Source organism: Corvus brachyrhynchos, unplaced genomic scaffold (genome assembly GCF_000691975.1).
Source record: "Corvus brachyrhynchos isolate BGI_N302 unplaced genomic scaffold, ASM69197v1 scaffold258, whole genome shotgun sequence".
In the NCBI taxonomy this organism is placed as follows: Eukaryota; Metazoa; Chordata; class Aves; order Passeriformes; family Corvidae; genus Corvus; species Corvus brachyrhynchos.
This window is the reverse complement of record NW_008240122.1, coordinates 5635521-5660751: the sequence shown is the minus strand read 5'-3', so window position 1 is coordinate 5660751 and position 25231 is coordinate 5635521. Positions and strand designations below refer to the sequence as shown.

Sequence of the window (25231 nt, the reverse complement as noted above, 5' to 3'; positions counted from 1 at the left end):
TCATAGCAGTTAATATTTTTAATATTGACATTTTCTTTTAAAATAAAATGTTTCATATTTTTAAATCAGGTCAGCAGTGCTAAGCTGCAGTGGTGAAAGACCACTGAACAAGTTTAACTTTGCTTGTTTTTACCTTACACTTTGATTATTCACTTTTTCATCTGTGAAATCATGCTGGTACTTCCTGGTTCACTGAAGACACAGCTCAGGATATGGCTTTACTCTGGTGTTCTTGTTGTGACCCATGTAATCTATAGTATTTCTGATTTTGCGGAGATATTCACTGAACCAGGAGATGGAAGAATATGTGGAGAGCAAGGGAAAAAGCTTTTATTAAAAAGTTGGATTGATTTAGAAAAGAAATACTTATGCTGACTTCCAACCACAACACAGTTACAGAAATACTTATGAATGATGTCTCGTTCACAGCATTTTAACTTTTGCTTTCTTTTTTTTTGGTGAGATTTATTAATTGTATCAATGAACTATTTCATTATCTTTAAAACAGTACTCTTGTTGGTGTCATGCTGTTGTTTTAAGAGTCAGCTCTGCACCTAGAATCCTTGCTTGCACAAATACATTATGTTCTTCCCAAATATAATTGTTACCTCTGAATCTTTCTTAGAGCCCTGTATACTAATCTGTTATGTTTGTTTTGTCAATCTACACGTGTAAATATGCCGATTTAAAAGCTGGCTTAGCAAGAAAATTATTTTATTTAGACTTGTATTAATGATTTCTGTGTCCTCTAGTTAAGTACTTGGGTATTTATTAGGAGACTTTGTTTTCCATTGGACACAAGATGACTGTTCTTTGGCCTCTCCAATGACATTGCTATTTTTAAAGAGATGAGAAATCAGTAAAATGGGGGAAAGGAATGCAAATGTTGCTTTCTAAATAAATTACAGTCCAGTCGACTGAAAAGTTGGCTGGAGAGTTTTGAGTCTTGGTGAAAGCCTAATGAAGGATTTGAATTCCAGGTTTTATGCATCCCCAAATCTTTATAAGGAAAACAAGTTTAAAAACAGTGCTTGGATGAAAAAAATGTATCATAATTACAGGTTGAGGAAGCAGCTGTTTTGTAAAGACATGGCGGCATTAGCTTGGTTTGAATGGATGCAACTGCTGCTTGCTATTTAAGAGTAGTTAAAAACTCAGCTTTGCAGTCTCGGAACACTTTGTTCACCCCATTATCAGTGGTGATGGCAGAGGCAGGCACTCCTGTCAACCTCAAGGTGCTTTTCTTGAGGTTCTAGGAAAGATATGCTGGTATTGGAATCTCTTTCTTGCCTACAAAACTTCATCACAGTAGTGGGGCACGGTGCGTCTCTCAGGGTAACTTACTTAATGGCAAAAGTGTAGTGTTTTATATTAACTTAATGGTTTATGTGGTCTGCTTAGAAGTTAGGCTAGAAGGAAATGAAACAAAAATGTAAGCAGCACTCCTGTGTAGTGTTTGATAAACTGACGTCCTAAATTTTCTAAAGAGGAAAAATGCTTTTTCATGAAAGCACAGAAAAGCTAGGTCCGAAATTATTACCCAGCAGTCTAGATTTCTAATATTTCTTCCCATTTTGTATTTGTTTTTTTTTTAAATTTTAATTCATTTGCACATGTATTCCAAACTCTGTAAATGCTGGTTTTTAATCTTATTTTAATCTGAATGTGATACCTGATATTGGAGTAGGTAGAGCAAATGTACTCATACTTAAGTTTCATTCAATGAATTTAAATTTAAGATCATCAGCATATTACGTATCAGTCTCTTCTAAAAATATTAAGTATTCTCTACTATAATGTCATCAAAGCATACTTAATAAATGAAGACTTAGCTTTAGTCAACATGATACAATGGTTTGCAAATATACTTTGTATCTCTTATAAGTGAAAATGAATGTGTAAAAAACACTTTAGCTTGCTTGAAATCCATTAAAAAGTATCAATTTTATACTGCATCCAATATTAATTTTTTACTGTGCCACACCTAGATTGTATATTTCAGATTTGAGTCTCAAACTTGCCAAAACATGTTTTTGACCATTGGCAAAATCTGCCTTGTTTTCTGAGATTGTTTTTCAGACCTAAGCAAACAGTGGTGTTGTGTTGAAAGTGTCACCACAGCATTTTCCCCTGTCAAACTAAATTAATTTTTATCATCTGAAATTTCATTAATCTTGAAAGTTTTGAATCGAGCATTTATTTTCATGGACAAGAATGTTATTCTTTCTTTTTAACCATTTGTAGTTTTCTTAAGCTTTTCCTAACAGCATTCTTTACCTAACTCTTAACAGTCAATCATATTGTGAAAGTAGTGGTAAATTACCATGACCATAAGAAAAGAAAGGAATATAGACAAAACAGATTCATATGGAAAAGGTGAACAAGAAAACCCTGAACAATGACAATGGAAAGAACCCCTGCGATGTCACACTGTTTGTAACATCCGTCGTTTTTATGTTCAGCTGTCGATGCCCAGTGGTATACTTGGAGGTCTTGCAGATCGTTTTAATGCTCAGTAGGTACTTGTTTTATTTTGTTTAATGAGGAAAACCCAATACATTGTCCTAGAGGCTTGCTTTTCAGATTTTACAAAGTTGTTCCCAGCCTACAAATTTTCATGTAACTTTTAAAATCGTAACAACACTGAGCTCAAACGTGCTTTGCCTGGAGTGTTTGCCAGGCGAGTGTTTTGCTGCGTTACCTTGGGAGAGGGACTGTGTATGGAATGCTTTGATGCCATGAGCAGTGCACTCAAGGTAACTGCCTTTGTTTTCATTAAAGATCCTATTTAAAGAGTCAACACTCCTTGATCAGACCTGGTGGGTTTCCTGGAAGACAGGAGAAAGAATTTCCTGGAGTAATTATTCTCCCTAGAGTGAAGCAGATTTCTCAGTCTCATTTGCCACTCCACATTCCTTAGCTTGCTTTCCCCTGGTGTGTTTTGTTGTTTAAGAAAAAGCAAGCAAAAAACCACTAGATACAGGAAAAGATTGGGAGAACTTGTAGCTGCTCCTATCAAAGCTGGCTAGTGAAACAACTGTACCTATTGTACACAATAAGGGTACAAGTTGCTTATGCTTTATTTTCATGTTATTGCACACTGCCATTTGGTGGGAAAAGGCAAACATTGCTAACTCTTGTGAAGCAAGAGGCCTGTTAATACTAATGAAGCAAACAGTATTGTGTATTCTCCGGTGTAATTCATATTTCAGCTTCAACACTAAATTCTTCTCTGATCAGTTGTTAATGTTACAGATATGTATCATGTAGAATTACATGAATTAAATTTGACCCTAAGATAAATTAAATTTCTGAATGCATGCTACTCTCATGCATTTCTCTTCTGGAGACCTTTCTTTTCTCAGAAAGGATCCTGCAATATAAATTTCACACTCAAGTTCAGTGAAGCTGAAGTCAGCTACCAAGCTGCCTTGGTAGGGCGGAGAGGTACCACAGTCAAGTGTCTGTTGAAAGACCCACTTAGTATAAGCTGGCTGCAGATGCTAAGATCAAGGTCTCCTCACTCCATTCTGCTCTCATCCATATTCTGCCTTTCTATTCCACCTTCCCCAACAACCTCCATCACTTCACGTAAGTTTATCCTTTGTTTATTTTAAGTGATCCCTTCCCCATTTGTTGGAGTTTTCCATTCCTTCGATTAGTCATACCACAAAAACAATTATTGAAGAGTTGTGAGAGCTGAGAGGTCAGAAACCTCCAGCAAGAGGTAGGGGCAATCAGCTGAGACTGGGAACTTCCCTCCTGAAGCAGATTTGGCCTCACCATATTGTTGGGAGGCATCTACAATATTAATCATCTGTGAGGCACCTCATTTCTCAAAGGAACATCCAATAGGTTTAACAGTTTGTGTTCTCTTTCTTCCCTCACTTTTATCCCCACACTGGTTGCCGTGTATACTCACAGTACAAACTTTACAGCCTTACCAGAAGCTCAGCTCCTTTGTCTTATTTCCTATTGTCACCTAAGTCAGAAGCTGCTTGTCCTCCCCAATAGCATGCCAATACTCTTCCTGCACATAGTTTCCCTTCCTTTCTACCAAATTCTAAATTTCTTTTCTTCTCATTTTTGTTAGAGTTAATCACACTAAAGCAGGCTCTCAGTGCCACATCCTTGATCTGTGCATCGCCCCATTGCACGCTCTCCTCCCAGTCTCATGCCCCTTCCATCTTGAGTCTTCCATGGAAGGACAGGTCCTGCTGTTGCCCAGGACAAGACTGGAGCCACTCACCACTTTAAGCATTACTGTTTGGGGCAGGGAATTGCACTTGTGTGCCAAATACAGAAATGCCTCCTCTTGAAAATGTGCTTTAATCAGAGGCTGCAAGGCAATTCTTTTTTGATAATGTAGAAAAGGTAATAACTGATTTTCCATACTCTGCATCTTTAAGGAAAAGGAACTGTAATGTACAACTTGGTAGGACTCCAGGCACAAGAGGAAATGGGTTATAGCAGTTGTGACTGTGCAGAGCAGATGTTTTGGTTGGCCTGGCTATCAACCATCTGACTCATAATAAATTGTCAGTTCCAGTAAATTCCCAGCTTTCAATTACAGTAGGTAGGATATGAGAAAACAATGCCGTTTGGATAGTGTATTTAAAGTGGTTTTGATGGTAATTTTCATAAACAACTCATACTAACTTCGTAAAAAGATTAAGGATCTTGGAAAGGGAGCAGCTGTAAACATTGAAACATGAATTTGAATGTAAATTGAGATTAATACAAATGAAAACTAACAAATGGCTGTTAAGACAGCGCTGAAACAATTGGAAATAGAATTTTAAGTTTTTCTTTGGAGTTTTGTGATACTCAAAGTCTTTTCATGAGGTATGTGGGAGAAAAATTTCTAAATGCTTTTGAACTTCCATTTTCATCTGTTCTGTTCTGCATTTATATTTTCACCTGGTCTCTTGTTCTTGAATTTTGAATGAACCTTTCATCTGCACTAGCTAAGTAGAAAAAGGGTGAATTAGAATCAACTACCCTGAGTTTTCTGTTTATCAAAGTTTTATTTATTTTTGTAAATTGCTGCTAGGTTTCTGTAATAGAAAAAAAAAGCCTATGGGTTGAAAATGTCTAGATTTTTTTGTTGTTCTTTTCTCACCACATTGCTTTGGAGGTTTAGACAAGGATGAGGCCCCATTGTGCAAAGTATTCTGTAAACATAGGAAACCCCTTACAGTTCTTGAGAAAGAAAACTACTTATTTTCAGTGATAAGGGGTATGCCCATTTTTTTCATATTTTATTTGAATGGACAATTTCAGAAATGAGAAAAATATTTAAAAAAAAAAAAAAGAAGTAGATAGTAGCAGGGTGGCAGAAAGGCACCATGAAAGTCTGTGTTGGATCTTTTATATTGCAATTTTCTAGAGGTTGGGTTTTTTTGCTATCAGGCATGAGACTGTTGTGGAAAAGTTAATAGGTGTACGTTATCTCATATTTAACTAATGATCTCAAGCATTTTTGCATTCAGTTTTTAAACCTCAAAATTCCTGTGGCCCAGGATGTGTTCTCTGTTCAGTTAGAAGTTCATTTTAATAATACCTTCTGTAGTCTTGTGTAGAGAATGTTCTGTGAGTATAAAATGGCATTTCTATTATGTCAGTTCTAACCTTGAAATTTAACATTTATGGAAAATTGCCATTCTGCATTTTTACAAAATCAGTTTTTCTTGAATATAAAATTAATTTGTTTAATAAAAGCATCTATCATGTTGTGAGTTAAATACAGATGATAAGAAGAAAAAGCATGGCTACTTAAGTACTAAAAAATGAGATGTGACTTTAGTCCAACAGCCTCTTTTTTTTTTTTCCCTAAAAGGGCATAATATTGCCAAAGCAATTGGATGTCACCCTGTCTTTTGAAGCCAACTGAAAAACAAGAACAGAGGTGGCTTTTACTTTCCTGCTCTGTTTAGATCTGATCTACTCTTTGATATAAATACATGCACAGAAATGGGAAAAGGGAAGATGTTGTCTGTGCAGGGTATGATAAGAAGCATTAAAACAACATTTGCCTTTGGACACTGTGGTGTAATGAAAAGATCTCAGCCCCTGTTCTGGGCAAATGTCATGGCCTGGTATTAGAAGGTTCCGTCTTCTCACCTAATCATGTACAGGTTTCTCTAGATGACCAGGACAGAGATCACTGAAGGAGTTAAGTTGTAACTGGCACAGACAACATCAAAAAGGTTTATTAGTTGAAAAGTTTTCCACAATTAATCTTCAAGACGTCTGGTTTTGGTTTGTTTTTATAAACGGCAGTTGTAACAGATATGCTAGTGTCGAATGCAGTTCTACCAAGCAGCTTCTTCCATAAATAAAAGTAACAAAGCCTGAAAGGAATAAATGGTATGGTGTCAGATAGAAGGGAGTTTGTTGTAAATCTGTGGCCACCTGAGCAATAAGGTTGAGCAGCTTCATAGTGTTACTGCACTGCATCTTTTAAAACCTACAGGAATGCTGTTTTGGGGTTTTGGGTCTTTTTTAAGTAACAATTTTCATTTCTCAGGGCTGAAAATACACATCCATTTGAAAAGTGGTAGTTATAGAAGAATGCCAATTTCTTTACGTGGATTTGCACTGGGCAGTAGTTGTATGAACATAACATGCTGCTCTGCTGGCAACAGGAGTTTGCAGTCATGTTTGTTGTGCGTATTTTTGTAAATGGAAAAATATCATGTCTCAATTTGTTGCTCTTACTACACATTCTGTTTTACTGCAGCTTAACATGCAAAGCTACAGTGATTATTTATATGGTTGTGTGGGTTTTTTTCCCCTGGCATGAGTCTTCATATGAAATTCACTATTGAGCACAGAAAATATAATGTAATATTACTGTATGTGTTAATGGATGCTGTAGTGGCATTCACATAGTCTGTTTTGAAGTTGAGTTTTTCTGTTTCCTTGTTTTGACTTTCTGCAATCAGTAAGCACCTGATAGTATTCCAGAAACTGGTTTTACACATGGTGTCAAGCTGTGTGTTCATGTCTACTTAAGCACTAATCATAAACGGAAGACTAAATGAGGGATTTACTGTCCATAGCAGAGCTGGATGCAGCACCACGGGTGGGGTCTCAGCAAAGCAGAGTAGGAGGGCAGAATCCCCTCCCTCCTCTAGCTGGCAACACTGCTTTAGATCTGGCCCCAGGATACAGTTGGCTTTCTGAGATGCAAGTGCATGTCATGGGGTTACATTGAGCTTCTCATCAACCTAACCATTTTATGTACCTGTCATCTCTTGAGGAATGCCCATTAAAATAAAATCTTTTTAATTTTTATTAGCATTAAAAGCATTGCTGTTTAATCTCTCCTAATAGTTCTTTTCGTTTGATTGACAATTAGCAAATTAATGGGAAAAAGCCATTTAATGCTATACTCAGCTTCAGGATTGAAAGCTGTTCCTTATTTAAGTTTTTTCCTTAATGATGGAAATACATTAAATACTGGGGAAAGGGTCGGGGTGGACTGTACTCTTGGGTATATTTTGTTGTTATTTGTCTTGTTGATAAAGGTTTTGTAATCAGTTCTGTTTTCTCTAGTTCAGATGATAGTACCACTTAAAAATGTAACACTTAAGGGAACATTTTGGGTCACAAGATCCTGTCCATTGCTGTTAAAGGCAATTACGTCACATAATGCCATCCATAAACTGATCATACCACAGCAGGACAGCAGCTATTGTTTGTGCTCACCACTCATAGGGAGTGTTGTCCTTAGGGTTAAACTTAGGGTTAAAACCGTGCTCTGATTTCCAGCCATAGTGTGCTCGTGACCATTTTACAGGCAGTTCTAAGAGTACAGTTTTCTTTCAGCTGTCAGAAGTGAGCTGCACACCAAGGCAGAATTTAAGAAAACACTGTCAGTTCTGTCTCATTTTTCATCTAAGACAATTAGGCTTTTTTAAGACCCATTCTTCCCTGCAGCTTATCACTAAGTGTCTTGGCATGTAGTGTTCTGCACATAATAGCTGGTATGCAGCTCGTCTCTCTGGACGTTAACAGCTTCAGTTCTGCCAGAGCTTCAAATGGCACGAGATTGCCTTCCTGAAACCACTCAGTGGTCACTTAATTTTTTTTTCTCCCCAGTTAGGGCAGGGCCTCCTAAGAATATTTAAGTGATTTGCCTGTTCCTTCCTCACAGCTGGCTGTAGGACAGAGCATACCAGGGCACTCTGCACCATGTTGATCCTGTTTTGAGCACATATCTTATTTCCTCTCCTATTTTTCCAAAACGGATAAAAACAAAGGCATCTTGGCAAGTTGCTGTGTACATATGAACAAACATGTCACAAGATTTATTTGAGAGCAGAAAGTGGCACTGTATTTTTTGCTGTCAATGAAGATGACTGTGCTGCTAACTCACTACTTTCTAACTAGAGGTCAAGAGCTTAAATGAAGTTGTGTGTGGCAGAAATACACTTGTTCATACTGTATGTGATTTATGAATTAGAGGGATGTCAGGTCCTAACCAGGAACAATTTGTTCTAGATGATCCCAAAGCTGTAACTGATTGTTCTGATATAAAGAAAGCCTCAACTGTGAATACATTAAGATTGACTAGTATTTAGCATGCGTTTTTTCTTTCTTACAGTACTTTTCTGCTGGAGTCTGCATGCTTTGCTACAAGTAATGCATAGGTTTAATTTGCAGGAAACTTGGGGACAGTTGACTTCTAGATAAAAATTTCTAATTGCAAAAATGTTTTTCATCCACAAGAGGAGTTGAATAAACTACACCAGAAAGTTTGGACCATAAACTACTTTGAAAAATAACAAATACAAAATGTGTGGTGATAATTCAGTGATATGACAACATTTTAAAAAATTCTTTGGCATTTGCACCTGATGTCAAACCAGGAATTCCTAAAAACAAAATCTGTATCTTTACTGAAATTTATAGTTTGCCTAATTGAAGAAGAGCTACAGTACTGTATACTTGGTAACTCAGTAATTTTATTTTGATACATTAAAGGAAGTTAAGCAGAACAAAATATCTTTAAAGTGCAAATACAGTAAGAAAGAATAAATTTGCAACCTGTTTTGCAGTGGTTACAGTTTAGTTTCCACACTCAAACATCTCCTAAATAAATTCATATTTGACTTATTAATTCTTATCTGTAAGCTTTTAAATATTCAGTTTGTTGTTTACCATTTTATATTACTTTTATACATACAGGATGTGAATGAAGACCCTGGAGAAGATGTTGCACTTCTCTCCGTTAGTTTTGAGGATGCAGAAGCTACTCAGGTTTTTCCTAAGCTGTACCTCTCCCCACGTATTGAACAGTGAGTGAGACAGGTTTTTTCTGGAATGTTTATTCTACTTCATCTCAGAACTTTTCAATTTTTTCAATATATTTTCAATATATGTGATAGCATACTAGATCATAACATACTATTGCTTTAAATTGCTTAAAGTTACAGTGGTTACTGTGAGTGTGTGTGTGTGTGTGTGTGTGTGGTGGAGAAATGACACATCTTCTCTCAGCTAGTTCTGTCTGTATGTGGTATTCTTGTAGCATCACAGTCTCTGAAGACTATGCTGTCCTTTCCTGTGGCAGTATATTTTGAATGTCTTCTGTGGTACAACATAGTGATAGCTTTTGTGGGGGGGAATCTTTAATTTTTTTCCTTTTGGGAAGGTAGTTCTCTATATAAACATAATACATGTGAATAAAGTATTGTTGTAGAAGCTAAAGAGCTTGGTTAACTATGCTTTTGGAATTTGCAGCTTTAGTAAATTACTTTTTTCAGGAGAATATCTGAATATTTCATTTTAAGAGCATTGAACCTTACTGATCTGTTTACCAGTTGGCAAATAGATTTGCTGAGAAACAGATTTTTCCTCCTAAAATGGAAGACTGAAGACTAAAAGTCAATCTGTTTTCATTAAATTTCTTTTCTTCCTTTTCTGGAATTAAGAATGTTTTAATGCTTCTCCTTGTCTTCAGTATCTCAGTCTTGTAATGCTTAAAAAAAATAACTATGTTAGACTTTCCAGGTATACCACATGCTAACTGGTCTAGCATTGTTTCAGCGATGTGTTGGCTTTTTTGCTAGTACTGCAGTTGATTTTCCTCTGAACTGGTGATGACTCTTCTGTGTAGAGAAGAAAAGATGGGAAATACTGTCTACCACAGTTTTATAATAACTTGGGGATAAAGTTTGTGTGAGTGAAGAAACATGGTATCTTGACATTTAGCTCGACAGAGTATCGATCTGGATAAACTCTTGGATGCAGTTTAGAAAATAAAAACCAGAATTTGATTTAGATAAAGACATAAGACTTCTGAGATACTTTAAGGAAACGTAGGTTACGTGTGCATGTGCAAACACACAGATAATATATTTCGTGGCTTTCACATTTCATATTTTTCATCAATTCACTACTTTTTGTCAGCATCAGTTGAGGGAATAATTGTAGTCAAACATGTAATTATCCTTCCTTGTTCCAAAGGATTCTTTTTCTGAACTCTTAAAAGTGAATGGGCTACCATTAGTTTCCATTGTCTTTTCAGCTGTAGTCACATGTTGATGGTTAAGTGTATTTCAGGCCACCCAGGTATATGTCTAAATCATCATCCATGAGCTAATGAATACATTGAGTATTTTCCCACTTTCAACACTATCTTTAGAAAGATGTTAACCTCTTAGTACCAAGCAGAATAGCGATACAAAAGAACTCTTTGTCTTCCTAGAAGTATTGCATTTTCTCTCAGTGCCCTAAAGAGCATCTGATTTTAGATGTGTGATGTAGAGCGATACAGCAGAAAAATACTTGAGTAGTGTTGGTATGTATCTGACATTCTAATGTATTTATGGCATTGTCATTTATAGCTGATGCAGTCATGTTAAAATCATGCCAGTTAACCCTGGAGTTCTGTGCCACACCTTGTCACATTATCTGTGTGTTGAAGTTGAGATACTTCACTCACCTAAGTCAATCTGTCTTTCTGCATTTGTAACATTTTCATCACAGTATCTAGGTACTGATAATTCATAATTACTGAAGTTGCTTGTGAGCTGTTGCACCGCCCTTTATGCTACTGGCTACTTTTTATGTGCCATGAAAAAATGTTTGGGTATGTTTCGAGTGTTTGTATAATTGTGCTTTAATAGAAAAGATATCGTTCTCTCTTGTTCTTTCCCAAAATCAATCTCTACTGTGTTTAGCAGGGGCTGACAGTCTAGATATTTAACTTCCCAGTGTTTGGGAACTGAAGAAACAATGTGTACTTCTTTATACTTTTTGCCAAAAGTACAAAAAGCTTCAAGAAGCCCTCAGGATTAGTTTAATGACTTGAGGCCGTGGCATGTTACATTTGAATTGTGTTCTGCTTATAAAAGTTCTTTCCTGCTGCTCACAGTAATTGGATCTACAAAAGCCATGTAAGCAAATTACCAGTGTATTTTTCCTATGCAGCAGATTTTGAGGTGTACCAAGTAGTCGTTGGTAGTTCCCAACATAACATTCCCAAGTACTCAACAAAACATGAAAAATACCAAATTCCCACAATTATTTTGCTAATACTAAAATAGGTTCACTTTAGGAAGAATGAGCAAACAGGAATAGCATTTTCCTGACATATGAAATAACATTTCAGGTTTGTAGAGCAATAAGAGGAAAAGGGCCTGTTTGTGTAAAGTGAGTTATCTCCTGCTTTCCCAAGAGGTTTCATTGCTCTTGTGCTCTGCCATATAAACACACATTCCTTCATTGCCCTTTCTAAAAATGATACATACCCACAGATCTTGTCAGCAAATTTGAGTCCTAGCAATGTGAATATAGTTTTTTGGCTTTGAAGGGTTTTTGTAAAACACATTTGCTCTATTTTTTTAAATCGATAGTAAGCATAATACTACTAAGACTTTGACTGCCCTTCGTCATAGACTCTGGAAGAGAGATTTCCAAAATCAGGGAAATGTCCCCCTTTTATGGTTTGGGGTGTAGATGTTAGTACATTGGTTGGCTTGAAAAAGTCCAGATGTTGAAGCAGCAGGTAGAGATGCAGTAGAGAAGAGTTGTGGATCGTTCAAGTCAATACTGGTTCTTTATTGACTTGTGTGGTGTGATGTGTGATGTGGCTGCAAGAGTGTCAAGTGCAGTTCTTATAGTCAAACAACCAACCCCAGATTTAGGGATGGGAAGCATTTGTATAAATTTATAAATTCTCATCAGTAACTATTCATAACTATACCTGGTTTAATTCTTTCATTAAAACTTGCTAATTTGAAAAGTTCATTTTGATACTATTTGTTCAAAACACATTAACAGCAACTTTTAATGTTTCCTTAATTTGAAATCAGTCACTTAAAATAGCTTACATTCTATAGTTTTTAGAATACTTCTGACTTTTTGTTGCATTACATCAATAAACAGATGCCAGTTACAGTTACTTTCAATTATTTCAAAATCAGATCAAGTTCAAATGAACATGGAATATTTATGAGACGTATTTATTTTAAGAAAACTACTGTCTTTACAGTAGTATCATAGAAAACAGTTTCTGCACACTTCTGGAGGAAGTGGTAAGCTGAGAAACCACACAGACTGACCGCACAACTTGAGAGGTTGGTGCTTGTCAGCATCCGTGAGTGTGTCCCCAGCTCATCCTTCACTTCCTCGCACCTCAGGGCGGGAGACTTGTTGCAGGATGCTCTCCGTCCTCTGCTGATAGCTGCTGTGCTTTGGGAAGAGGGTCATACAGCTGAGCTAGGTAGGCACAGCTGTGCTCTGGGGCATGTTAGGGGCCTGCTGGGATATTTATCCTTTATGTCTCTGTTGCATTTCCATGAGTTATTTGTAGTGTCTCTAAACCTGTTGATAGAAAACATCTTGCTTGTTCAAAATTGCCTTTCTAGTGAAGGTATACTAGATACTCACATGGGACAGAAATTTGTTATGAAACTTCCCATCATATCTTTGTTTCCCATTTATTAAAAGTCATTAGAGTCTAAATCCAAAAAGTCAGTGCAGGATTGAACAGCTGATTTCTATATTAATGCTTAAAGTGTGTGTCAGCATACTACACATGAATGTGGATCAGAAGGTTTTGGGGTTTTTTCTTAAAAGAAATAATTCAATGTATGTAGTTTTTTTCCTTCATGAGCCATCCATGCTAAAGAACATAAAAATGGGTTCATCTTGGTACACATTTTAAGAAAAAACTATATAAGGGTAGAAACACTGTTGCTCAGTGAATGCTGTGTTCCCTGTGTTCACAGAAATAATCCTGCAATAAACACTGTTGTCCTGGAGGGCTTTTCTCTGATAAATACACAGACGTGAATATGCTAAGAAAACCAGCTGTCAGTAGAAGTTGTTTTGCTTAAATGGATCAGGCTCCATGCTTTAGGGACTGAAATGGTCGTTTTTTACTGGTCTGGGAGCTGTGCCAGAGGGTTCTTCGTGACTGAGGGTGGTATGCAAAGTTCGGTGACTGCGTTTAACCTTCTCACACAGGCAGGGGAGAATAACAAGAACCTGATCTGAACTCTTAAGCTTTGAATGTTCCTGTGTTTTTCACTGATGGAAGAAAAAATTGGAGAGAAAATTAAACGTGTGTTTGCTTTAAGGTGTTTCCCATCTTTTAGCTGTGCTTTCTGCTGGGAGTTGGAGGAGGAAAACCATAGAATATTTCCCATTTACTGTCAAGTACCACCTCTTGCTGTGTTTGAGATACAGGGGAGCCCTGAAGGGCTTCACCTTTAAAGTTGGCATGCCATGCTGCCACCAGTAGAAGCCTGCTGTTTCAGAATGATTATGAATACACAGTCACTAAATGAATGGTTGTGCTTAGGCCTTTTTATATGTCTGCTTTGTAGAAGTCAGAAGTAAGATCTTCAATTTGGCATACTAAAATGTGCTTATGCATCTGAGTTGATGATTTCAGTAGAATTGTTAGTAGTCATCCAGGGCAGTCCATGGCTTCTTCAAATCCCAGAACATCTTTGCAGGCATGGGAAGCAGCAGGGATGACCATCTTTGAAGTGCTTCCTGTTCCATTAAGCCCTGTTTGGTCAGTGCCTGGCCAGTGCATCAGACATATCTACTGCCTGCTGTGTGTGCCATGCCCCCATCAGCCAAGTATTCATAAACTGTAGCCAGTCCCATAGCCTGATTGCCAGTCTAGCTCTGCTTTGCAACTCTTCCTGTGTCCTAAAAATCATCTGGTTCGCTGCAACCAACTTTTGATGGCCTGTTGACAGCTTCAGAAGAGATCAGGACAGACTGGGACTGGCAGTCAAAGCAGATTGACTTGTACTTCTATTCCAGGTGTTCAACTGTACTGATTGTTCTTTTTTTTTTTTCTTTTTTTTTTTCTCCTCTGAAGCTGCTATAGAGCAATTAGTGAAAATAGTTGTAGGAGAGCTAAGATTATGTGTCCATCATCTAAATGGTGCTTTAATGCTGGATATGTTAATGCTGTCTTTAAATGGCTCAGTTAGTGAGATTTTTAAGTCAGTTAAGAGACTAAGCAATTAGATGTATTTGTCGAGGTGTGAAACACTTGAGGCAGTTCAGTGGGACTGATTTTGTTGCTAGGCAGTGAGGTACCAATTTCTCTGTATAGGAGATATGGGACAGTTTTTGGTCTGACATACCTTTTGTGGCAGTCCAAAGCTCAGTGTTGCCTCAAGTCTCAGAGCATAACTTAGAGCTGAGTATTGGGAGGGGTTTGTGTCTCCTGGAGGTTTTGTCAGGCTCTGAGTGTCAGCCTTGTATGTATAAGGTTCTGTAATGTGATGGTGGAGAGAGTATTTTTACATGATATATCAAGCACTTTATCACCTAAAGTATTTTCTTGTATGGTTGAAATACACATATAGGAAAATTAGTTAGTAAGAAATCACAAAAGAAAATGAAAACATGATTCAACACAGCTCTCTTCAACTCCCTCTGCACACTTCTGACTAGGGTAGAATGGTCCACAGAAATTGCACAAGTTTTAAACACATTTGATTCCTTTAGATCAAATCTCTCCATTAAGTTGTTGCATTTTTTCACTTGTGCACATATAATTTATTTCAGGCTACCCTAATTAAACATCCAATTCTGTATCATGTTATTTGTCATGTGCTGTGAGTATGCCACCTTTCATTGTAATAATCCATGTTTCAACACAGGCATTTCTAAGCATCATTATAAAGCTGTACTCTACTAAAATATCTTCCTCAGCAACTTTATTGTGGTATCACTGCTTCTAGGCATGTTTATCCACCTACAAGGAGTGATAATGAAGGAAAAAGAGAACAAAGTAATTTTTTCTTAGGACATCAGACATTATTATTCATAAAGGTGTTCTTGATTCTTTACTGTTGCCCATATGTTTAGACTTGTATCTTTGTACAGTGAGATTGTCAAAAGCACTTTTAATTAGTCAAAACTAATCCTGGCAACAGTATTGAAAATTGCTGTCATCTTCATTACTAGCTAGGGTCAGTACTTAGTATTTTTGAAATCCTCCTCTCTATCTGCAATAGGGGTTATCTTTAAAATTATTTTCTTAGATTGTGTTTACTTTGATACTGAAATTCATTTCAGTTTTACAAAAAATCTTCTTTTATTTTGATGCATCCAGACATTTTTGTCTTTTCTACTGCCTCTGTTGTTCCTAGAGTTTAGAGGGTTGCAGAGTATTTTTATTGCCATTCAGACATTCCTTGTGCAGTACTGAAGTGCCTTTCTTGCATATTTTCCGAAGACATTAGAGCACACAAAGCAGGTTTCATCTTCATTTCCTGAAATGTTCTTGTAGGGGAAAGAAAGCCTGCTGCACAGAACCAATCCATGCTGTTAATGAACTGTGTCTGTCACAGGTGGCAGGATTTTTTTCATACCAAAGAATTAATAGGAATATTTGGGGGGGTTTTATGTAGGACCTTTTGTTCTAAAGAACTCTGGGCCAATGGTAGGGACAGTTTGAACTCCTTGAAATGTTTTCTGTAACATTAATTAGGCTGATGAAAGAAATTTGAAGCAGGTGTCACCTTTTTATTCTGTGGTGTTTGGTATGGCAGTAATAGAGTAAGCAGGAGGGTCTGGTAACTGGGGTTAAATATTAACCTAAACAATTACTGGCTAGGTGTTTCTTCAAAATGCAATGGAAAAATCGGGTCCAGGTAGAATCTGTATGTAGGGGAACTTGGAGTTTCTCTAGTGCCAATTTATTTGTCGTTTCATCGATAAGGTACTGGTGTTAAATTCTGCTTTAAAAAAAAGTAACAGACACAAAGTTGCTGGGAAATCACAATTGAAGCAGTAGCTTCTCTGTTGTTAAACAGACTTAATTCCAAAGACTGCCTCTTTGGAGCTAAATTGCTCTGGCAGAGGAAAAGTGCTTCAAAGTTACTGACAGCATCGAATTTTAAAATCACCTGACAAGTTTGAGGCTTCTGGTAATTTATCAGTAAATGTAATCATAGAATCATTTAGGTTGAAAAATACCTTTATGATCATCACATTCAAATGTAAATTTAACACTGCCAAGTCCACCATGTCCATAAGTACCACAGCTACACATCTTCTAAATACCTCCAGGGGTGGTGACTCCACCACTTCTCTGGGCAGAGTGTTCCAGTGCTTTGCAATCCTTTAGGTGAAGAAAATTTCCTTAATATCCAATCTAAACCTCTTCTGGTGCAACTTGAGGCCATTTCCTCTTGTCCTATCACTTGTTGTTTGCAAGAAGAGGCCAACTCCCACCTGGCTGCATCCTGTTTTCAGGTAGTTGGAGAGAGAGATAAGGTCCCTCCTGAGCCTCCATCTCTAAGCTAAACCACTCCAGCTCCCTCAGCCTCTCCTCATAGGACTTGTTCTCCAGACCCTTCACCAGCTCCGTTGCTCTTCTCTGGACACACTCCAGCACTTCAATGTTCTTCTTGTAGTAAGTGACCCAAAACTGGACAAAATACTTGAGGTGCCTGACCAGTGCCTAGTACAGGAGTACAATCGCTGCCCTGGTCCTGCTTGCCACATTATTTCTGATATAGGCCAGGATGTCATTGGCCTTCTTGGCCACCTGGAAACACACTGGCTCATGTTCAGCCACTGTTGACCAGCAGCTCCAGGTCCTTTTCCACTGGACAGCTTTTCAGATACAGTTCCTCAAGTCTGTAGGGGCTTGTTGTGACCCAACTGCAGGCCCCAGCACTTCACCTTATTGAACCTCATCCTGTTTGCCTCAGCCCATCTATCCAGTCTGTCCAGATCCCCCTGCAGACCCTTCCTGCCCTCCAGCAGACTAGCACTCCCACCCAACTTGGTGTCATCTGAAAACTCGCACAGGGGGCACTTGATCCCCTCGTCCTGATCATCAGTAAAGTTTTTTAATGGGACTGGCCCCAATTCTGAGCCCTCTGGAACCCCACTAGTGACCAGCCACCAGCTGGATGTAACTCCATTCACCATCATTCTCTGGGCCCACCCATCCAGCCAGTTTTTTACCCGGTGAAGAGTGCACCTGTCCAAGCCACAGGCTGCCAGCATCTCCAAGAGAATTTGGTGGGAAATGGTGTCAGAGGCTTGTCAATGACAACATCCGCAACCTTTTCCTCATCCACTAAACAGGACACCCTGTCACATTAGGAGACCGAGTTGGTCAAGCAGGACCATTTTTATAAACCCATGCTGGTTGTTCCTGATCCCCTGATTATCCTGCACTTGCCGTGTGGTGACACTCAAGATAATCTGCTGCCTGACCTTCCCCAGCACAAGGCCTAACAGGCCTGTAGTTGCCCAGATCCTCCTTCTGATCATTCTTACAGATGGTCATTACATTTGCAATCCAATCAACTGGGACCTCCTTGGTTAGCCAGGACTGCTGGCAAAGGGTGGAAAGTGGCACGAGTAGGTCATGGAAAGCTTTTCTTTCAGATCACAGCTGAGATTTAGTTGTTCTACTGTATTCATTCTAACTGGGTATTAATTACCAACACTGTCAAATAGTAGTTAAATGAGTTAATTAGAACCTTGGCAGCAAATGTAGTGGGTGTGGAAAGGCACATTTATTCAACAGTTATGAAAATTCATATTTCCTAGAGTACACTTTGAACGCACTTTTGTTGCTGCGTGGGTATTTTTCCCAGTTCTTGATGTAAATGCAAACCCACCACTACAGAACATGGTATCTTAACAAAGTATGCTTTCTTGAAATTGATTTTTGCTTATTTGGGATATGTGGTTTGCTTTCTGAATATGGTGATTAAATAATTTGTTTTCAGAGAACTCCATTTTTGTTGTGATCTGCACATTACTGTTTTGTCTTCAGACTTTTTCTATTTTATTATTTAAAACAATTAACAAAAATTCATCTACTGTTTAATGCTTGCTTCCAGATGGCCACATTCAATTGGTACAAATCTGACCACTGGAAGGTGAAAAGCTAAGGATTTTCATATATAACCCCTGACAAGTGTGAAACACAGAATTAAGCTGTATGTGGAAGACCTCAGTTTTGATTATCTCTGTTGTCTTCTCCCTCTGCCTCCCATCCCCCACTTTGGGAAGAGCTGGTAGTACCCTCTAGGAACCAGAGTCCTGTTACTGATGTTTCAGCAGGGAATGTGGTGGTACAGGGAGCATGAATTGATGAGTATGGCAGAGGAACTGCCCTGATGGGCAGGAGGGAGAATAAAAGTGTAGTGGTCTTGGCCCCACTGTTTGTGTGATAAAGGATTGTAGTGCATTCTTTGACATTACCAGAAAGGCTGGTTCCCCTGCCAACTTGCCTTTTTCCCATAAGCTTCTTGACCCCACAGTAGTACTAGGTACCACCTCTCAGTTTCCTTTGCTTTCTGCCTCCCATCTTTCCTGCAAATAATCAGTGGCATTTTAAACTTGATGCCTTCTTGTAAGGAACATTAATACCTCCTTAATTATCCATTGTAGGAAGAAGCCATTTTCCCAAAATAAATTATGGCTGATTTTTAAAATGTGAATACAGAATTTCTGGGGGTTTCCTTTTCCCTAATTATTGTCAAGAATGTGATTCATTGTATTGCTTATTTTATTTAAGGCATATGAGACAGTCACAGTCCGTCCTGCTACTTAACTACTACAAGCTGTTTGGCTGATGTGAATGTTAGCTGAAACCCCAGCTCCTTTTAGCATTTGTACACTGGACCTACCTGGAGAAAATGTATAAAAGACATTATCAAATGTGAGACTTTTTTGTTGAATAGTCTTTTCCTAGATAACAGATTCCCCTTTAAGAATATTGAGACTTCTTTCCTAGGAGCTTTACTCTGAAGAGTCCCCTTAACAAACACCAGAAATTTGTTGAATTTTGAACCTGCCACAGGCATCCTCTAACTATACTAAACTTCAGCTATGTTTAAATGAAAGTGCAGATTATAGGCAACAAATCATGTGGCCGTTGTGTTAATGAATGGGACTCTTTTTATGTATAGTTTGGAAAAACATACTTGTGTGTCAGCAAAGAATATTACAGAATTTAAATGAGAGATCTCATGTGTGATATTTAATATGTGCATGCAGTACGTGTCAAACATCCCACAGAGGAAGACAAGTTAAATTTGGCAAGAACTGAAAATTTACATGATGAAAGTATAGATTCTTTTAAGTTGGATTTTAAAACTAAATTCTTTGAGCTGGTTTCTGATCAGGGGCCACTAAAAATACACGGAGAGGAAACTTCAGCTGTTTAACAATTTCAGTGGACAAAACTCTGTTAGTACTGAAGTTACAGACACCACAGTGCAGTGGAAAAACCTGTACAAATAGAGCGAAACAATTCTGCTTGCAGATATTTGCTGTTGAAGCCAATGAAAGGGCTGTGCTCTTCTGTGTGGTTTAGTGATGTCAAGCACTACTTGCTGGAGGCAGCTGTGCTACTGCAATGCTTTCCTGACCTTAAATAGCCTATATGCTGGGTAATGCAAGTGTTCAAATATAAATACAGGGCACATAAGGACAGAGGGAGGCCAGAAAAGCCATCGAGGCCCCTTCGCTCCCCTGAATTAGTCAGTGTCTTCCTCAGTATTCTTCTCTTCTGGTATTTGTCCAAGATATTTACAAAACCATTCAGACTAATTGTTCCCTTGTGTTGCCTCAGTACTGTTTATTCCATATGTTAAGTACTGCGTGCAAAGCAGTTCTGCTCTTCAGTGTGGTTGCTGCTTGCTTTCCTTTCCTTTTCCTTTCTTGGAGGTTGTCTTTGATATTAACCCAAACAGCTGTGCAACCTCTGTCTGTCCTGGGAGGTTGTGTGTGCCACAGCAGCAGCAGCAGCCCACTGCTCTTCCCTAGACCTCTCCAGGCAGGCAGGACTTTCTGGGACATTCTGTGGAGGTAGTTCCTTCAGGTCATGTTTTTGGTTGACTTCCCAGGTTGTTTTTTTTTTTTTTTTTTCTTTTGCTCTATAATGGAAAGATGGTTAGATGGCATGTATGTGTAATTATGTAGTGATCCTCCTCATTTGTTCCATTGCTCAAACACTGTGTTTCTTTTGTAGCTGTAATGAATGTGCAACTTGCTTTCTACCTCCTCAAATTCTGTTGTTATCAATTGGTACTCTTGGTTTTGTTAATTTACCTATCACTTAGGTTTCTCATACTGCCTTCCATTGTTTTTTTTATTTTTTTACATTCCATCTCTATTTTCTGGTTTCTCTTTTAGCTGTTTGTTTTTAACTCTGCACACGTTTCTGAAAATTTGTTTCATTTTCAAGAAGCGAGGCTATGGTTTTTGCATGTCAGGTAGCAGTTTTTCCTGCAGTTGACATAGAAACTGCAAGGAGAGTTGAACGATGTATGTACATCCTGACAGAGCATGTCTTGTTGAAAGCTTAGGCAACATTTAATCTACAAAAACCTAACAGCCCTTTTAATTGTCTGATACACAGAATCAGTGCATATCCAGAACAATCATTTAGTGTTGTCTATGATTTCACTGCCTTTGTTGTCCTTTATTTTAAAGCATTTTAACATTAGTTTTTTAAAACACGGTTTATTTTACATTTCTTTTAACATTATTTCTCTTTGCAATTAATTGTTTCCATTTTAAAAACCTTCAGGACTTTAATGCAACAGTGAAAGCAAAAACACTCTATTATGTTGTATTTATCAAAGCCTGGATTATGTATAATTGAACAAACTTTTTTTCCCCTCTGTGATAGTATTCTATTTAGACTACATTTCTCGGCATTAAAAAGATTATATTTCTCACTACTGTGATTTCTTTCTTTTCTTTTCATAGTATTGCATTAAAATTTTGGAGGTCACATCAATTCATAAAATATATCGAATTCCTTAACCCAGGATAGCTGGAGTGGTTTTGTAGAAAATGCTTTTGCAGCACGTAAGTGGTAGTTCTCACATCAGAGTCATAGAGTTCTTTGTTGGAGAGGAACTGAATTATCTAGGCCAGCTTCCTGCTTGGCCTGGGACTACCACCAGCGCTAGCTCAGGTTTTGTGTTGCAGAGTCTTCGTCTGTGTCTTGAACACTTCTCAGTGGAGATCCTACAGGGTCCTTGAGGAACCAGTCTGCTGCTCTGCCACCCTCCTTAGGGGAGGACCTCTTCTGAAAGTCCAGTCTGAGAATCCCAAGGCCTCAGTTGTCCCAGTCCTTGGGACATAAATGTACTTTCAGACTGAAGCTGTGCAGTTGGTTGTAGCAGTATTATACAATGTCATTAGCAGTATGCCATGTGTTGTGGTAGTGAGGAAGCAAAGGCTTTTTTAGTTAGTCTCATCATGTTTCTCCAGCAGCATGGAAGGGTGAATTCTTAAGGACATATTGCTGTCTAGGATTTGCTCTGGCTCGAGGTCATGATAGTTGAAAGTTAAATTAAGTTCCTATCTCACTGCTGTCACAGTGAAGGGATAGCATGAGGAACAAGGGCATGAGTTTGCTGCATTCTGACAACTGTCACTAATGCATAGTCCTTTTGGACTAGCTGGTACATGATATCAGTTAGAGCAGTGCATGGGACCAAATATTAAAGAATTTGGGTCAGTATTATGGGTGGTGTTAATAATGCCTTGCAACAACACCAAGGCACATAATACTGGGAAATGTCTTACTTCATTTTTTTGGCTCTGTCTACTGAAAGCTTCGAGTTGCCTTTTCTATACACAGATGCTAATTTGTATTTTCCTTTCTTAATTTCATATACTATAGCAGAATTAAAAAAAGTAAATAAATACCCTGAAATAGAACGCTAGTCACTAGCAGTGAATGATCCTGGCAATGCAACTGGCATTGCTGAGTACTTTCCACGTACAACTGAGTACAGTTAAAATGTTAGAAAAAGGATAGAATTTTTCCTGATTTTGTTTGTTATACTAATGCTAGGAAAGTCTAGCATTCTATTTTTGTTCATCCACCAATCTGTTCAGCATATTTAGTTTAATAGTTTAATGTTAGAGTCTATATGCAACCACCCATGTTACATCAGACTGTGCAACTGGAATGCTGTTTACTTTTCACCAAGGCAACTCCCTGTTTTTGTTAATTAATATCTAACAAGGTCCAACAGCTGACTCCCTTTAAAGTCAAGAATGTAGGGGTATAGAGGATTTATAAGCACACTGTGCTAGCAGCAGTGTCTTTTGTACAAGTGACCTGTTAAAGGACGTGGTTTGGGGTGGCTTTTTTCATTTTTATATGTGTGTATATCCTTTTATTCTTCTGCAGTTATCTTGGCCAGGTTATGTTTGTACTGCATGTGCATAGCCCTTTAGTATGTGGTGCCATGAAGTTATTTTCTTAAGCCACGGAAGGAAACTGAGAAGATTTGTGGGAAAGTCTTCTGCACCACTCTCTCACCATTCTTTTGGGGACTAAAGGAGAACTCACGTTTCTGAGGTGGTCAAATTGACAGTGGTGGTCCGTGTCTAAAATGTATTTTATTTTTTTATTTTTGACAACAAGCCATCCCTCGAATGTCTCAATTCTCTCAGTACCAGAAAGGATTTTTTTGTTAAATGTTTAGGAGTTTTATCCAGGCTTGATTTGAAATTGTGCAAGGAATACAGTATACACCATTTCCTTAGTGCTCTTCCAGTGATAAAATGTTTTACTGTTTTTGCAAACTTTAATTTGTTTATCTTCTTGGTACACTTCTGGGATAAGATAGTACTAAATACTGTCAGGATGTGTGAATGTATCCATGTGTGTCAGAAAGACTTCCCAACTGGGAAACTAGAAGCAAATAGAGACTCCCTTTGATAATCTCTGTCCGTACCAGATAAATATTGCAAGACTTAGAAATGTCTTCTTTCTTCCATAGTCAATTTTCTTAATGCAAAATATCTTCTCAGTTACCCTTCTCAATCACTGCCCTATCTTAACCGTATAGGCTGGCTTGAGGCTATCCACACTTGCATGCACTGATACAGATTCCTCTGGCATCACCACTGGTGTCATTTGTACTGTGTCCTCTAACGAAATGGAAATAACAAAATTCGGTATGTGCAGAAGTACATTTTTTTCCACCATGAAAAAGATCTTTTTAATGATTTGGTATGTTTCTGAGCTTCAACCCCACCAGTATATCTCAGTAACCTAGTGATAAATAGATAATACAGTTGGCAAGCTGATTAAAATTATATCTTTAGCCAATCAGAAAAGACCTTTTAATTTAATTCAGTCCTTAAAACCTGTAAAAATACTGGGTTCTATTTTAAGAACAAGTAGTAGGTAAATAATGTTCCACCCAAAATCTGCCAACTACTGATTGTGTTTGTGCTCTCATTTTTTTTTTTCGTAAGTTCTTTTGTTGTAGGAGGACATCTTGGCAGAGCTTCACATATGTGGTTAAGTGCTTGCTGAGCCACACGCAAATAATACTGTACAGTTAAGCATTTCTTCCTGCATCACCAATTTCTATTCTCTTGGGCAACAGGAGTTCAAATCTGGGCAAAGATGACAGGCATAGACCTGTCTGATTGGATTAATAACATAGAAACTGTTGTTAGCCACCACAGTAATATTTTACAGTTGATCTTGTGGTAAGTTTCTCAACCCAGATTTTGATTTTATTATACCAGTAAATAGATAGGTGGATAACTCTGCAATCCTGAAGGACAAAAGGAGAATTTGTTTCCCACTTTCAGGTTTGGCAGATCCAAATTCTGCTAATGGAGGTGAAAAAGGGTATGTGGAAACCTGAAGGGCAGTGATGATTCAGAGATGACTTCCAGTATATTGACTGTGGGGGATTTCTTTTTAAATGCTGTATCATTTTTGCTTGTGTGGCATTTTTAGGCTAAGTGCCTTTGTTTGGACATGAGAAATAATTAGTTTGAGGAAGTGTAAGTTTTCCAGTCAGTGTGTTCATTCACACCTGGCATGGAGGTGGAAGTAGAATTAGTTTGCTTATCACTTGGATATTATAATAAAAAGTTTTTTGGATAAATGTATTTAATCATAAAATCAGTGCTCTACAGGGAAAGTCATGAGTTTTGTTATGTGTTGCTAGGGGGAATGACTTCAAATTGTTCCTTTATCATAACTTTTCAAGAAACTTAAGTAGTGTATACTGGGTAATAGGATCTATATTTTGGATTGTACCATGAAATTGAATGCATGTGAAAAATCTATCTGCAACTTAAAATTTGCTTTTCTGTGCATTTGTAGTTGTTTTGAAGTGACAAAAATAGCTAAGACTTGGGAAGGTAAAGCTGTGTTACAGGAACTCATAGGGAGATTTCAGAAAAGTAGTCCTGAAATTCAGTTGATGATGTTCAAGGAGTTTTGAACTCACTTTACTGTGAGGGTATAGAACAGGTTGCCCAGAAGAGTTCTGGATGCCCCATCCCTGGAAGTGTTCAAGGCCAGGTTGGATGAGACTCTGAGCAACTTGGTCTAGTAGAAGGTGTCTCTGGCTGTCCATGGCAGGGGGATTGGAACTAGGTGATCTTTAAAGTCCCTTCCAGCCCAGTCTATGATCCTGTGACATGCCTTGTTTGTCATTTCTTACACTTGTGTCATGGGTTAGCAAGCATAGTCCTGGAAGTGATGTCCTTGCTAAGGGGTGCTTACAGCTCCTCTATGACCTGACAGAACCTATCAGCTGGCCACTTTGAATATGGACAATTTTTTAAGCCACTTAAAATTTTGACTGCCTCTGTGGTCCACATTTAAGAATGGACAAAGCCCAGGGGAGCTCTCTCTTGTTTCCAGTGCTGGGACAGGTGGCTGCAGGGCCCGGACGGGGCCCGGCAGGGCCAAGCCCGGCCGCGCCCG

The 25231-nt window shown here is 38.2% G+C and overlaps 1 protein-coding gene across 2 annotated transcripts in view; it reads left to right on the top strand.

Annotated features, from left to right (window-relative positions):
• Positions 1-25231, top strand: part of BRE (brain and reproductive organ-expressed (TNFRSF1A modulator)) — a 166221-nt gene that overhangs the window by 78245 nt on the left and 62745 nt on the right. For both annotated transcript variants that reach the window (XM_017744828.1, XM_017744827.1), the window contains one exon: positions 9196-9305. In XM_017744828.1, coding sequence (XP_017600317.1) covers positions 9196-9305 — 110 coding nt within the window. The remainder of the gene's footprint in view (positions 1-9195; positions 9306-25231) is intronic.